At 29.6% G+C, this 13,847-nt stretch overlaps 3 protein-coding genes across 3 annotated transcripts; all 3 read right to left on the bottom strand.

The window, feature by feature from the left end:
• Window positions 1-1,843: 1,843 nt before the first annotated feature.
• On the bottom strand, window positions 1,844-2,829 carry LOC124919542 (NAD(P)H-quinone oxidoreductase subunit T, chloroplastic). The gene is made up of 2 exons (XM_047459802.1): window positions 2,407-2,829; window positions 1,844-2,329 (listed from the first exon to the last, which is right to left on the bottom strand). The coding sequence occupies exons 1-2, from the start codon at window positions 2,766-2,768 to the stop codon at window positions 1,909-1,911; spliced, it is 783 nt and encodes a 260-aa protein (XP_047315758.1). The 5' UTR covers window positions 2,769-2,829; the 3' UTR covers window positions 1,844-1,908.
• Window positions 2,830-3,019: 190 nt separating this feature from the next.
• On the bottom strand, window positions 3,020-4,733 carry LOC124940127 (O-glucosyltransferase rumi homolog). Its single transcript, XM_047480614.1, has 5 exons — window positions 4,429-4,733; window positions 3,857-4,049; window positions 3,672-3,766; window positions 3,491-3,617; window positions 3,020-3,361 (listed from the first exon to the last, which is right to left on the bottom strand). The coding sequence occupies exons 1-5, from the start codon at window positions 4,731-4,733 to the stop codon at window positions 3,020-3,022; spliced, it is 1,062 nt and encodes a 353-aa protein (XP_047336570.1).
• Window positions 4,734-10,759: 6,026 nt separating this feature from the next.
• Window positions 10,760-13,558, bottom strand: LOC124922811 (tRNA-specific adenosine deaminase TAD1). Its single transcript, XM_047463523.1, has 10 exons — window positions 13,368-13,558; window positions 13,161-13,281; window positions 12,847-13,046; window positions 12,706-12,765; window positions 12,499-12,618; window positions 12,131-12,288; window positions 11,961-12,037; window positions 11,432-11,551; window positions 11,072-11,153; window positions 10,760-11,004 (listed from the first exon to the last, which is right to left on the bottom strand). Exons 1-10 carry the CDS (start codon window positions 13,507-13,509, stop codon window positions 10,897-10,899), a joined length of 1,188 nt encoding a protein of 395 aa, XP_047319479.1. The 5' UTR covers window positions 13,510-13,558; the 3' UTR covers window positions 10,760-10,896.
• Window positions 13,559-13,847: the final 289 nt, after the last annotated feature.

The raw sequence follows: 13,847 nt of genomic DNA, 5'->3' as shown, positions 1-13,847 counted from the left end.
ATCAGGACCTGAATAAAAATGTCTGATGTGCGTAAGATTTAGACCTTCCAACCCTCTATCAATAGTCTTTAAGTGCTCTTGAGATTGAACACGCATTTAAAGTCGTAGGTGATGTTGTCGTTACCTCCTTGTTATCTGATGATAATGTCAAAAGTTGTGGCATATGCGACTTGATCATATGAGTTAGAATAATATAAACGAGTTGAGTAAGCGAGGACTTATGGACAGATTATTATTGGATTGAAGTTTTGTGAGCATTGCGTCATCGACAATCACAAAAGAGTTAGTTTCTTTAAAGTAATCCACAACACTAAAGGAACACTGGATTATATTGCCTTTGATCTCTAGGGGCGGTCTAAACTACCTTCTATGGGAGGTGCCTATTATATTCTGACAATTATTGATGAATTCTCTAGAAATGTTTGAATTTTCTTCTTGAAGCAAAAAAGTGACGTGTTCTCCAAGTTTAAGGAATGAAAGAGTATGATTGAGAAATAGACATGAAAACTAATAAAATGTTTGCGTGCTGATAATGGTTTGGACATTTATGTTGAAGAATTTAATACTCTATGCAAAACTGAAGATATCGTAAGGCACCACACAATGTATAAGAATCCAAAATAGAATGATGTGACAAATAGGATAAATAGAACTTTGATGGAGAAGATATGTTGTATACTCCTTAATGTTGATTTATCAAAGTCTTTTTAGGTTGAAGCTGCAGTTTTAACATGTTTTCTCGTCAATTGTTCTTTGTCAACTACAATTAATAAATAGACTCTACAAGAAGTATAGTATGGTATTCCTTCTAATTATTTTAATTTGAGAATTTTTTATTAATCGGCGTATAATCATGTTGATCAAGAAAAATTGGAGGCTCGATCTGTGAAGTGTATTTTTATCGGTTATAAATTCGGTGTAAAGGGTACAAGCTATGGTGTCCAAAAACTAGAAATATAATAATTAGTCGATATGTTACTTTCGATGAAACACCTATGCTACATGTTACATCCTCTATATCTTTTTGCGACAAATTCAGCAAAAATCTAGTACTTTTGGTGATAAGGTTTAACAAGAATCTAGCACTTCTAGTAATAAGACTCAACAAAAATCTAGTACACATGTGGAGTTTGAGAGCACGTTAGAATCTGAACCTATAACACTACCGTCAACTACATTAGAGTTGTCTGATACTTTACCACCGCTTGTACCACCACACTGTTGTATTTCTACTGATAGGCTTAGACGTGATATTAAACCTCCTCAAAGACTTAATGAAGTTTATTTGATTATTCATGCATTTAGTGTTGCAGAAGACATTGATTCATATAAAGAACGTTCTTCATATATTGATATAGTCATTTATGATTACTCAGACAAGGGATTGATTTACATGTAAATAAAGATGAAATCTCTTCATAAGAACGGTACATGTAACCTTGTAAAATTATAAGTGGGAAAGAATGATATTTTTTGTAAAAATAAAACATGCTTCTGTTGATGCTACTATTGTATTTTGTGACAATAGTTCAATAATCAAACTATCAAAAAAAATCATGTGATGCATGGACGCATGTCAGGTTTCATTTTCTTTTCTTCGTGAACTTAGAGTATTGATACTTAAGAACAAATTGCAGACATAATGACTAAATTACTTAAGTTGGATGTTTGTGTTGATTTAAGTGTAAATTGTTAAAGTATTACTAATTTAAGGGAGGATGTTAAGAAAAATAAATTATTTGTTTTTAGTTTATTATTGTCTAAAAAAGAAGATGTATAACTCTTTATTCTTAAAAGTGTGAAGCATGGGTGAGAATAGAACTCCAAAACCATTGTTATGTAAGAGAAAATCAATATTTTATCTTTAGTAATTCTATAGATGAATAGTAACTAGGTAATTAAACCTTATTAATAAGGTTCCTTAAAGAAGGCAACATATACAATACAACAAACAGAAAAAACAATAATCAAAATATCAAACGTTAAAGCCGACATAGCTTGATCACTCAAAGGCATGTTCTTCCCTTCCAATCTATCCACCATATCCGGCACCGACTCAAACTTCTCCAAATCAAGCGCCTGTGGATCCTCAAACCTAACCCTCAATTTCTCTGCCTCTCGACTCGCCGCTTCTTGCGCCAAAGTCCAATCGTAGAAACCCCTCTTCTCTTCATCACTCAGCACATTATAAACCTCCCTCAATTTCATAAACATCTCTGAAGCCGCCTTAATCGGAAGAGATGTCGTGTCTGGATGATATTCCTTTGTCAGCCGCCGGTAAGCTGCTTTTATATCTTCCAAATCAGCATCCGGAGCTATACCCAGAAACCTAGCCGCCGGAATCAGAATCAGAATCAAGTTTTAAATATAATTTAAGAGATAGACAAACAGACAGAGGGTGCTCACTGATAATGAGAATCGGAGTAATTGCTTAGCAACTCTGAGAAATTCTTCTCTCCCAATAGATCAAATGGGTCGGAGGATTTACCCTGTTCTTGATCGGAGGATTTTGCTCTGTTGCTTCCACCAATCCATCCTTCTTCATCATTCTCCCAATGTATTCTCGTGTCAACTCCAGGCTGCGGTCTAGTATTCGGCCCTGGTCCTGATTCTTTACCCCCCGCCGCAGCCGCCGCCGCCGTCACTTTCTTTTCCTTTTGGGTTCTTCCTAACAGCACCGGCGGCCGGAATAGCTGCTTGTTCCGGTCTCTGAGTTTGAGGGGATGGGTATAGGAAGTTTGAGAACAAGGGGCGGCTGTAAAAGCCATGGATGATTTTAGAGATTGGGTTTTGTCTATCTGATTGAACAAATTGAATGCTTTGGCTAATATCCTTTTGATTGGATGATGAGCAGAACCACACACACAAACAAACAAAGGATAAATGTAAATGGAAAAAATAAAATTTTGTGGATGAGAGACTATCTTTTTTTTGTTGTTGTTAATTGGGTAGTTATTTTGAAATTTCTAGTTATAGGAAGAAGATATTAATGGATTCATTTACAAATAATGTTATGGGATCATATTTTCCCACTTTCCTCCCAAATCTCCACTTGTTTTATCAACTTTTGTTTTTTCTTTACATGACCCTCCAAATCCGGGCTAAGGTTCATCGGCATATCACATGGGTTGCGGTTCATCGGTCTATTGACCATCGACTCTATTTTAAACTTTTTGTCCAAACCCGTTTCATCGCAAACAATCTTTTCTAAACACATCTCAACCGCTCCTTCTGGAACCGTAGGCTTGTATTTCAACAACTTCCCGTATTCACTCAAAAGATGAAACATGTAATCGTACACATTCGTCATCTTTACTTGCTCTTGAATGTACTCGCTCGCCGCTTTCCCTATAGCTTGTGCCTGTCGCGAGAAAATAGGCGAAATTTTAAGTAAAGGATGAGATTTCAAGTTCATGTACATGTTGAATCTTGTGTTAGCATCTTTCAAAAAAGAAACCCTTGTCACAAAAAAATAAATACTATAACTTACCTCTTTTGTATGGTTGTTACCCCAATCAACTGCATATTTGATTGATCTACACATGTTAGTTTGATTTATAGGCCAATAATGAACCATTGGTAGTAAATCTCTTGAGAAGAAATCATAGTATCGAGGCCTAATATAAAGTGTCATGGAATTGCATCCAAGAATGTATTTTTCACTAACTGACCATGCCGCTCCTTCCGCGTAAACCTTGTACCTATAGTTACATTGGTCTGCTAGCTTTGTATCGGAAAATCCATGCTTGTTTGCTTCATCCCAATCCTAATAAATTTGAATTGGATTAGTAGTTAACACTTGTAAAATAATAAGATGAAGTTGATTCAAGGTTAAAAGATAAATTGTCTTGCTTGCCAGATTATGTATTCTAGCATTCCATTCTTTTCCTTTAGTAACATCACAATCGGTTAGATCCTGTCTGAGTTGATTTACTTGTGCATTTCCTTTCCAATATGCATAAGGTTCTCTTTCAATCCATTTCAACCTAGAACTTCCTTCTTCTAGCTCCTTACTCAACGCGACCCATGGCTCTATGTTGATCTCGGACCTATAACAAAAGTTTAATAACAAAATCGAATGTGAATATAAATTTAAAGTGAAAAATGCGTTCAAATTATTAACTAGAATATTATATTTATAAACACTATTTATCTTATTTAAATCAATCTTGATATGAGATATTTAACAAAAACAAATGTTTTCAAATAAATTTAATGACAGTTAAGACTATGATGAGACTTAATTCCAAAAAGTGTTTTCAAATTGATATATTATATATCAAAACTCTAATATCTTTTGACCCAACTAACCAATTTTTTAACAATTCAAATTGAACAAAATTATTTGAAAACAACCATCTAATTTTCAAAAAAACCCATAATCAAATAAAGGTTCAAGAAAAGAAATTTGAAAGTGAGTTGACTAACCAACCCCAAAAGGACCAATCTGGAAAAACGATGTCATAAGTGGAGTCATCTCCACAATAATGAAATACCGGAGGCGGCGTCGCCCCTCCGGTATAATCGCTCTTCAAAACGGTTGTTCTATCGCCGAACTGAAACATGATGTCTAAATCCGACAGTTTTCCTGGATATAGTCTTAGAAGTTGTAGTATTCCCCATAAAGAGAAAACATCTCTGGTTTGAAAAGCTTGTTTGTATTTATGCACATATAGTTTTCCATTCAACAGAATTATCCTCATGTGAGCTATCTCTTTGCCTTTCTCCACCATTTCTCTCGTGATTCCTGTCTTCTTCCATGGTTTCAAATCTTCGTGAATCCAGTAGAAGTATTTTGGGCAGTGAGTTGTTGTTGAATTTTTTAAACTTAGTTTTTCAATTGTAAGATGATGGGAGAATAATGGACATGTTTGTTTAGACATTAGAGAACAGTTAAGAGGTGGGTATTCTATTTTCTCTTGTTCATTATCTTTAGCGGTTATAACTGTTGTGGAGAATGCTGAAAACAGAGCCTGCATATTCTTTAAAAAAAAAAGATTGAAAGATTTTTAGTAAGAAGGTTGTTTTAATAATGCAAAGATTATGAGTTTGAGACTTAATTCAACCGAGTTAGGATGTCCAATCCTCAAGGCCAAGTCATATCATTTGGAAACAATGTTTTTTAGACTTGTAGTAGGGTCTAAGTTTGAATGGGTAACACCCAAAAATTATGAATATATGGTTTGAAAAATATTATCTCATTTAAATTAATATATGATACATCGTAATATTGTCCCATTAAATGAGTCAAGGCTGTGATATCATATAAAATTAGTGTATTTTAAAAATTTATGTAAGATATACATCCATTTGAAAAGATGTGAATTTTGTTCAATTAGTGTATTCATTAGATGTGAATTTTTCAAAAAAAAAATGGGATTTTATCTAATTTGTTTTTGAAAATCTCCCTCTATCACATTAATATCATCCTATCAACTAAAATATCCTTAAAGGACATTTTAATAAAAAAAAAAAATTAAAAGGTAAAAAGTTGGTATGAATGACCCTACAACCATGATTCTGTTTCAACTTAATATATATATATTTTTTATTATCATTGAACAATATGAGTAAGTCAAACAAATATTTTATTCAAAACCCAAATAAAATCCAAAGAAACCCAAAATCAAACAAACTTTAGATTAGATTGTGAAGTTAATTGAATAAATGTATATGTTGTTTTATTTGAAAAGAACAAAAGTTGAAAAGAGACTTACAGAAGTAGTGCCATCAATGGAAATGGTTGATAGGAAGAAGCAGGCAGAGACTGCAACAATAAAGAGAGTGACTATGATCATGGCTCCTTTGTTAGAGAACACTGCACAAAGGAGACTCTTCTCCTCCATTTTCTTGCTCCTCAAATTCTCAATAATTCTCCATTAATGAACCTCTATCTCTATGTAACCAACTAAACAAATTTAGAAAGAAACATTATGGAAGAGGTTACACATTATTTCAAAAGCAACAGCTAAATAAAAGCTATATATTTCTTTAATTTTGTAAAATTATTTATATTAATATTCGGCGTGCTTAAACGCAAGGATTTAATAACAAGAAACGTTACACAACTACATAATTGAAACATAAAAACTTAAATAAGTGAAAATAAGCACAAACACAAATAAATAAACGAAAATACTGAATTAATGAAATATAAACAAATTTTTTCATCTATTTTTTCTTTCCACTCGGAATAACTCGCCTACACGATTTTTTTGTATTTAAAGTAATTTGTGTATCTGCTATACTATTATTCTGTACTATTATTGAAAAAGATCCGGGTAAGAAATGTACTTCCTCGGAAATGAAGAAAAAATGATCTATTTTCATTTTGTATTTTAGCATAAATTCTTTTAGGCATCGAATACTTAATTAAACCCTTAATGTAAATGAATTATTTCTCTATAGGAATACACCAAATCAAAGCTTCTCGAAGATGATTTAAGTGTCTATAAAAACTTGAAGATCACGAGGAGAGGATTAGTTGATTTAAGTGTCTATAAAAACTTGAAGATCGCGAGAAGAGGATTAGTTTTCCGATCTTGTCGTTACGATACTTTACGATGAGCGTAGCTTTTTCTGATTTCATTTCATGGTTTGAGATCTATTTCTTGTAATTTGTTTTGAATTGAGTTATATCTTAAGCTTGACAATTTACACAAAAATATATTGTGGGTTATCTTAAGAATAAATTAACTAAGATAAATTATTCAATCTAGATCAAACCTAGCTAACAAAGTTTATAAAAACAAACAAATTAAACAAATTGAGTACGAATAAAAACTCAAAATAAGAATCAAAGAGAAAGAGAAAGAAATTAACCTTTGTAATTAGAAAGATTTGAAGATCCATCAGCTTAATCAGATCGCCATTAATCTTTCTGAAGCAAAGCAAGATGATGATCACCGTTTTATGTTTGATTTTCCCCATAAATCTGGGATTATATAAATCTTAAAGGCATTAAATTATGACTATTTACAAATTAATCAAATCCCATGTAAATAGGGACAATATTTTCTTAACAAAATATCAGTTAGCACCTTTAACTTATAATCAAAGATTAAATAAGCCTATGCAATTTAAAAAAGAAGAAAAAAACAGACAAAAATTAAATGATTTGACCCACTTAACCTACTTAATCAATCCTCTCAAATTAGATAATTATAAAGTACTATTTCCAACAACAAAAAAAATGTTATATACATTTAAAAATAGAGGCACAATCTTTTATATTATATGATGGATAAATATTTTTAATATTCACTCTTCCTTTACTTAAGTGAAATGAAATAATATATATATATATATATATATATATATATATATTAAAAATGTAAATTTTATTTAATTTGATATGTATAAACAGTGTTTGATTTTTTAAATTTAATTTTGGATAATATGATATGCATTATATTGGTGTTCCTTTTTATTGCATGTAATTCATTCATCTAGAATTTTCAATATTAGATTGCAAAATGTCTTATTGTTATGTATTTTATATTTTAGTTAATTTTTAACTTTGATATAATATTGAATTTTATAAGAAAAATATAGCTGATTAACCCATTAATAATGAATTAACCCGTTATTTAACTGATTAATTGAATTATTTATATATAAAAATCATGCATATATAAGTTTGATTATGGTTATTAATTTGTATATAAATGAATTTATTAATTTTATTATAAATACCCTATATTGAACAACGAAATGAAGGACTTATTTAAGCTAAAATCCATAAATTGAGGGCTTAAATGTGTATTTATAAACACCAGGAGTCCATTTCATCTTTTATCTGAAAGTTAGGGGGACTTTTAATACTTTTGGTTATATATATAGATATTTTCCAATCAGTTTTAAATTTGACCATAAAAGTAAAAGAAGAAGTTAATGCTTTTATTTTATTTACTGATGTTAATAAATGTTTTTAGATATTTGTTAATAATCCAGATGAAAAGTTAGACGAGTTATATTTATTAAATATCACAATATATTGTATAAAATGAAACAAAAAAAAATCTGATTCTAAAATAGGTTGTATATAAAATAAAGTAGGAAAAAACTATTAAATGTAGATAATGATTTTAAAAACAATCTTATACTAAATAAGAAAAAGATAAATGACATTCATTTTAATTTACCAATTTTATAATAAAATTATAATTATTTAAAAATGATGAAAAATATTAATTTCAATAGACTGTATTAATGAAAAAAGTTTATGTATATGTGTCTAAAATTAAAGTAATATCATACTTTGGATATTTATAATATCAATTTTTTTCAAGAGTAAAAGTATGCTCACTCACCTTATAAAAAAATAAATTAAATAGAATTTAAAAGATCAATTTTTTATTTACTTATATTTCATTCTTTCTTAACATTGATGATATCATATTTATTTTTTTATCACTTAGATTATTATTATTTTTTTGTCTCAATTTTTTATAATTTGAATGAATAATATTTTGATGGCTGGTAAATTTTTTTTTGTTGATTATAACATCTAATTGTATTTTTAATTATTTTTTAAAAGTTAATTTTTTATTTTAAATAAAGAGTTATTGATTTAATATTTCGTTATAGAAGACCTTATATATATATATATATATTTTCCTTTTTTATTTATATAAATTTATCACTATTTCAGTCAGCATTATTTACCAATCCTAACTAAGAATAATTTTAATTATCGCTCACAATATTTTGTAGAGATTTTTTTACATCTTAATTAGTTCAACTTGTTCTATATCAACCGGAGCTCATTTACTCAAATAAGTTCGTACTTGAAAATAATCTCAACAAATTGTATAATTGTTGAATTTTTTTATTAGAAGTTTTTTTTTAAATTGTTTATACAATTTGACATATAAATCATCAATTATTTATTTAAATTTATAAATGTTATCTCGTATTATTTACTAATTAATTTTCTATATATAACTCCCATTTTAATTTAATAAAAATTAATTCTTTACAAATAATAATAGTAATAATAATTTGTGTCAAATATTTCCATCTTAATTATATATTTGTTGTGAAAACACTTTAAATTTATTGAAATAATTCTTATTATCATAGGAGACAATCTTATCTTCAATCTGTATTTTAGATGTGAAACATAGAAAAGGAGTTTCTAAATAGGCTTATTTATATATAGAAAAATACAGTAATTTGATTTAATTGCTGCCTATTCAAAGCAAACAAGAGTTAATAAATTGATGTTTGGCTTTAATTGTGGGTTATTACTGAATGATGGGAAATTGAACCAAATTAATTATGGTGGATAGGTATTAACTAATCCAAAAAGAATATTAGTGATAAAAATTAATTAAATTATTCACTACAATTATAGGGAAAAATATTAGCCATGAATATATATTATATATATGTCATTCACACAAAATAAAATAATCAAATAAATTAATCCAACCAATAGAAAATCGACCCAAATAATTTTAGATTGAAGAAATCGAATTAATAGGTCTGTTATGCATTCTCATGTTGGTTTTTGTTCAAATATTTTAAATACACTTCATTTAAGTAAAAGTATTCATCATAAAGTTTTTTTTAAGTGAAAAATCAATCTATCATTTACATATGAGTATTAATTTAATTTGGGGAATGAAAATGTTACGGTCCAGAAATTAATGTTGCGGTCCCAAAATAATTTGGGTACCCTCCACACGGTCTTATTGTGCACTTGGTCTAAATTTCTTTTTTTTTTTTTAATATTCTGTTTTATTTTCCTTTTCTATTTTTCAAACTATTTTTCAAATTTTTCAAATTGTATGTAACAATAATCTTGAATATTCTAAAGTAAATTAGCACTTATACATTAGGATTTCTTTTCCAATGACCTGTATATATGAATGAATATAAAAATTTCTTGTGAAAGTTTATTATTTTCTTATTCTTGATTCATTTTTTTCTTTCATCTCAAATTTTTCATTACAAAACTCTTCTACTGCACTTTGATTATATATTTCTCACCCGGTCCTAAAAATCAAGAACTCAATTTTTGAATCAAGAACTCAAAACACTAATTACAAATCAAGTCGTAATAAAAAATTACAAATATCTTTATTAAATATGAAAATAGTAGTTCAAAATTCAAATTAAATATGAAAATAGTAGTTCAAAATACAAAGTTTAGGATTCCAACTTTTTAAATTTAAAATAAATAAATATTATTGAAAAATATATTTAAGGATAAATTTCAAAATAACCATGAATATATATGTATTAGCTCATTTTGAATTAATATTATTGAACTCTTAAATTTACTTATTTATATATATAATTAAATATTTTATATCTAACCAATTTTAAAAATTTATATATTTAAAAATAAAATTAATTAAATAATAATAATAATAATAATAATAAATAACATTATAAAAAAATTATATTTACAAAATTAATTATATTAATTTATTTAAAATAAATAATAATTTTATTTTTTAATTTTTAAATATAAATTTATGTTTTATATGTAAAATCATATAAACTCGTAATATTTTAAAAAACAACTCAACTCGAGATTTTAAACGGCTTAATTATTATAAACTCGTAATATTTTAAAAAACAACTCGAGATTTTAAACGGCTTAATTATTATGATACCTAATTCTAATTATAGTTTATGTGTAAAAAAATGTTTCAAATAGTTTCATAAATAAAGAATTTTTTTTTTTTTTTTTTTGACAATAAGTGTTTCTTTGAATTTCCGTTTATAAAGAAAATTTCATTTTAAATTGAAAATAAAATAAAATATTTTATACAAGTCAAATTTAAATGTTGTCAACGCATAGGATTCTTCATTAATTCAAACTTACCAGCAAAACTAATCTACAAGCTCAACTCTTTTTCTGGGTTCTGGCTCACTCACAAGTCACAACAAAGAAAACGCCTCAAAGTTTGAGTCTTTAACAAACCAATTGCTAAAAGCCTCACTTTCTTTCAAAATTCTCGAAGCCATCGCGTATTCTTTAGCACCATCCTGCACCATATTCAAACATTATATGTCTTGGAACTAACAGAGAAACACGATTAATTGTTGAGTTTACCTTCACAGCTCTATAAGAGGCTGCATGTAAGTCTTCTTGGACCTCCTCCCTTAGATCGAAAAACAGTTGCAATAATCGCTTCCTAAGAATATGTATAAATATCAGACTTATGATGCTAACACTTTCTGTATGTGGATCCAAATCTAGATGAGAAATTGTGAATAAATTTTCGAGTATTTGTCTTGTCACTAAGTTTAATTTCCAAACATTATCATATCTCGATCCATACTTAGATGATATTATTGACAGATATAAAGGGTTGCCAAATAAATTTATTGACCTTTTCTCATCAAAATTTGGATTCAGATACTTTTTTTCCAAATGGGCAAGATAAGCAAAATTTCAATTAAAACTTCTTACTTGCAGAGAAGTGATTCAGTGGAAGGATAGATAGCGCCTTTCGCAGAAGTACCCTGTTTCCGACCAGATGTACCAAGAACAACTTCATGCAAACCCGATTCGTTCCAGCTTATTGAGTATCTGTTACAATTTCACAAAGGATTATTTGGATTTAATCCAAGGTATTGTTCGATCTAAATTATTTTTGAATTTAATCTCAAATAACTCATCATCCCCTCATTGATTAATTCCAATTATCAACAAAAAATACTTATGTATTTTATTTTAAGTGTACTATAATCTCATTTTACCTAAATAACCCATTTATTAATAATCTCCGGACAAAACTTCATCGTTTAAATCATCAACTAAAATACCCGACTTTGTTTTTTAATAAGATTATAAAATGATATTTAAGTTATTTAACCCAAATAATTCACTTTTTCATCAAACAAGGTTTTTTCGTTTTCTTACAAAAATCAGATTATTTAAAATAAGAACCTACATCAAACAAGATCTAAGCTTTTAGTCGAGTGGCTGTTGGAATTACCCGCATGTCAAAGTAGCTTGAGCGTTCTCTGCGTGTTGAAACTCCTTTGGTGGTAACAGGCCTTCACAAAAGAGCGGCTGCCAAGTTCATTTCAAAGCTTTTGTACATGTTTTTACTCATAACGAACAATAACTAAACAAAACAAAGAAGGAAATGGAAGAGAAGGTGACCTTGGAAACTTGATAAGGACTCTCGAGCTTGCTTGACAAAGGTAGGATTCTATCGAGAAGGGATCCTCTCAGGTATTCATGCGATGTGGAATGATGAGATCGAGCAACGGTTATAGTTGATAGGTAAACAGGTTGAAGAAAGTAAGAAAGCAAAGCTCCTGCAACATAAACCAAAACAAAAGACCTTTTTGAAATTTAGGATGAAACTTATGATGCAGATTTTTGCTATTGAAAATGAGAACTGGACATGTTTATTGTCTCATTAAAAGTTCTGAAATGTTTTTCATTACTAATACAAGGTTTAAACACCTTTATGCAAAACAAAACAAAAAAAAGTAAGAAATAGCGTTTAGTAAAATGCGATAAACCTTGTACGCCAACAACATTCCAACGGGCAATCTTGTCGGAGCAGCTCACTGACATGGTCGTATCACCACGACCCGGTTTTCTTTGAACAGTGCCAAACCCTTGTGCAGAACCATCGTAATCTAACAAATTCTCATACAAAAGCAATAAAACATAAAGAAAGAATCAAAATTTTCTTGTAGAAACGTCGAAAGTCCTATATATCGAACCATTCAATAGATCGTCGGGGGTAGAGGGGTGTGGTGTTTCCTTTATTGATGCATTTCCACCTATGAGAAATTAAAAAGAAAAACATTCTTCACTCAATCATAATCATAAGACAGAAAAGAAAAACAAAAAGATAAACTTACATGGCAACTGAGATGTATAAAAGTGCAGTTGCCAACCATCTCTAATTTTGAATTTTCTATTTGTGTCTAACTGGAAAACAGAGTTCACATCATCATCATCATCATCTTCATCACAGTACAATCTAACAATGCTTCCATTGTCACTCTTATGCTTTTTATGACTAATCTTCATATGACATTGCAACTCTTTATAGAAGAACCTGAGGATGTAGCAACCACTAACACATCTTAAGGAAAAGAGATGAGCTCGTTCTGATTCCTCTACTTTTAAAAATAACTACACAATGAATGGAAAACAATTGTTAAGAACAAACCTTAATAAAGCCCTACGAGCAATAATTTCAGCATGTGAATCATTCACAATATCACCCTTTGGACTCAAGAGCGAACGCCCAATGCATTTAGTCCCCGTTCCTAGCGCCACTACTTTCAAGACTAGAGAGAGTTTGTTTGAAATTTAAGTGAAACGAAAATTGGAAGATTAATTTCAATTTATGATGTATGAATTGAAGAACCCTAACCTTGAGAAGGGGAAGAAAGGAGAAATGCAGCCAAGACGGTGACTTCGTGGCCCTGAGGCTTCCCCTTCTTTGATAGAGAGTTGTATGACGATAAAACGGTGATTGATACTCTCTCTCCCCATTTGTTCTCGGGCTCTAACATCGATTCAGTAGCAGAGAGAGATTTTGAAGAAAAGAGGCGCGGTGAACGCGACCGGGCGGGCGAGAAATGATGGTTCAAGTTGCGAAACCGGTAAATACCTCTTAATTTTTTTTAATTTTTTTTTTAAAATTAAGTTGTTTTTTTCCCAAAACTACAAACTTTGTTAAATAACTGTTCAGATCTTCTGCTACCGATTGCCGTGTTCCCATGTGGCGGACCAATCAGATTGCAGCATTATTATTTTAATAATAAATCAATCTGGGTAGGAGACGGAGGGAGGGAGAATCCGGAATCCGGGTTTCGTCCCGGATTCACACCAGACGCCGTTAACGGCAGCG

This window comes from Impatiens glandulifera, chromosome 1 (assembly GCF_907164915.1).
Source record: "Impatiens glandulifera chromosome 1, dImpGla2.1, whole genome shotgun sequence".
NCBI classification, from domain to species: domain Eukaryota; kingdom Viridiplantae; phylum Streptophyta; class Magnoliopsida; order Ericales; family Balsaminaceae; genus Impatiens; species Impatiens glandulifera.
The sequence above is the reverse complement of the archived record's forward strand: the minus strand, read 5'-3'. Positions and strand labels throughout refer to the sequence as shown.

Bases quoted from the DNA above. Each gene is read 5' to 3' on its own strand.
- LOC124922811 (XM_047463523.1), bottom strand. From the start codon at position 13,509: ATGTTAGAGCCCGAGAACAAATGGGGAGAGAGAGTATCAATCACCGTT. The intron at 13,282-13,367 runs GTTAGGGTTCTT...AACTCTCTCTAG, and splicing joins CCTTTCTTCCCCTTCTCAAG to TCTTGAAAGTAGTGGCGCTA. The intron at 12,766-12,846 runs GTAAGTTTATCT...AATTTCTCATAG, and splicing joins TTATACATCTCAGTTGCCAT to GTGGAAATGCATCAATAAAG.
- LOC124919542 (XM_047459802.1), bottom strand. From the start codon at position 2,768: ATGGCTTTTACAGCCGCCCCTTGTTCTCAAACTTCCTATACCCATCCC. The intron at 2,330-2,406 runs GTGAGCACCCTC...TCCGGCGGCTAG, and splicing joins TACTCCGATTCTCATTATCA to GTTTCTGGGTATAGCTCCGG.
- LOC124940127 (XM_047480614.1), bottom strand. From the start codon at position 4,733: ATGGTGGAGAAAGGCAAAGAGATAGCTCACATGAGGATAATTCTGTTG. The intron at 4,050-4,428 runs GTTAGTCAACTC...CTTTTGTTATAG, and splicing joins GATTGGTCCTTTTGGGGTTG to GTCCGAGATCAACATAGAGC. The intron at 3,618-3,671 runs GTCAGTTAGTGA...ACTTTATATTAG, and splicing joins TACGCGGAAGGAGCGGCATG to GCCTCGATACTATGATTTCT.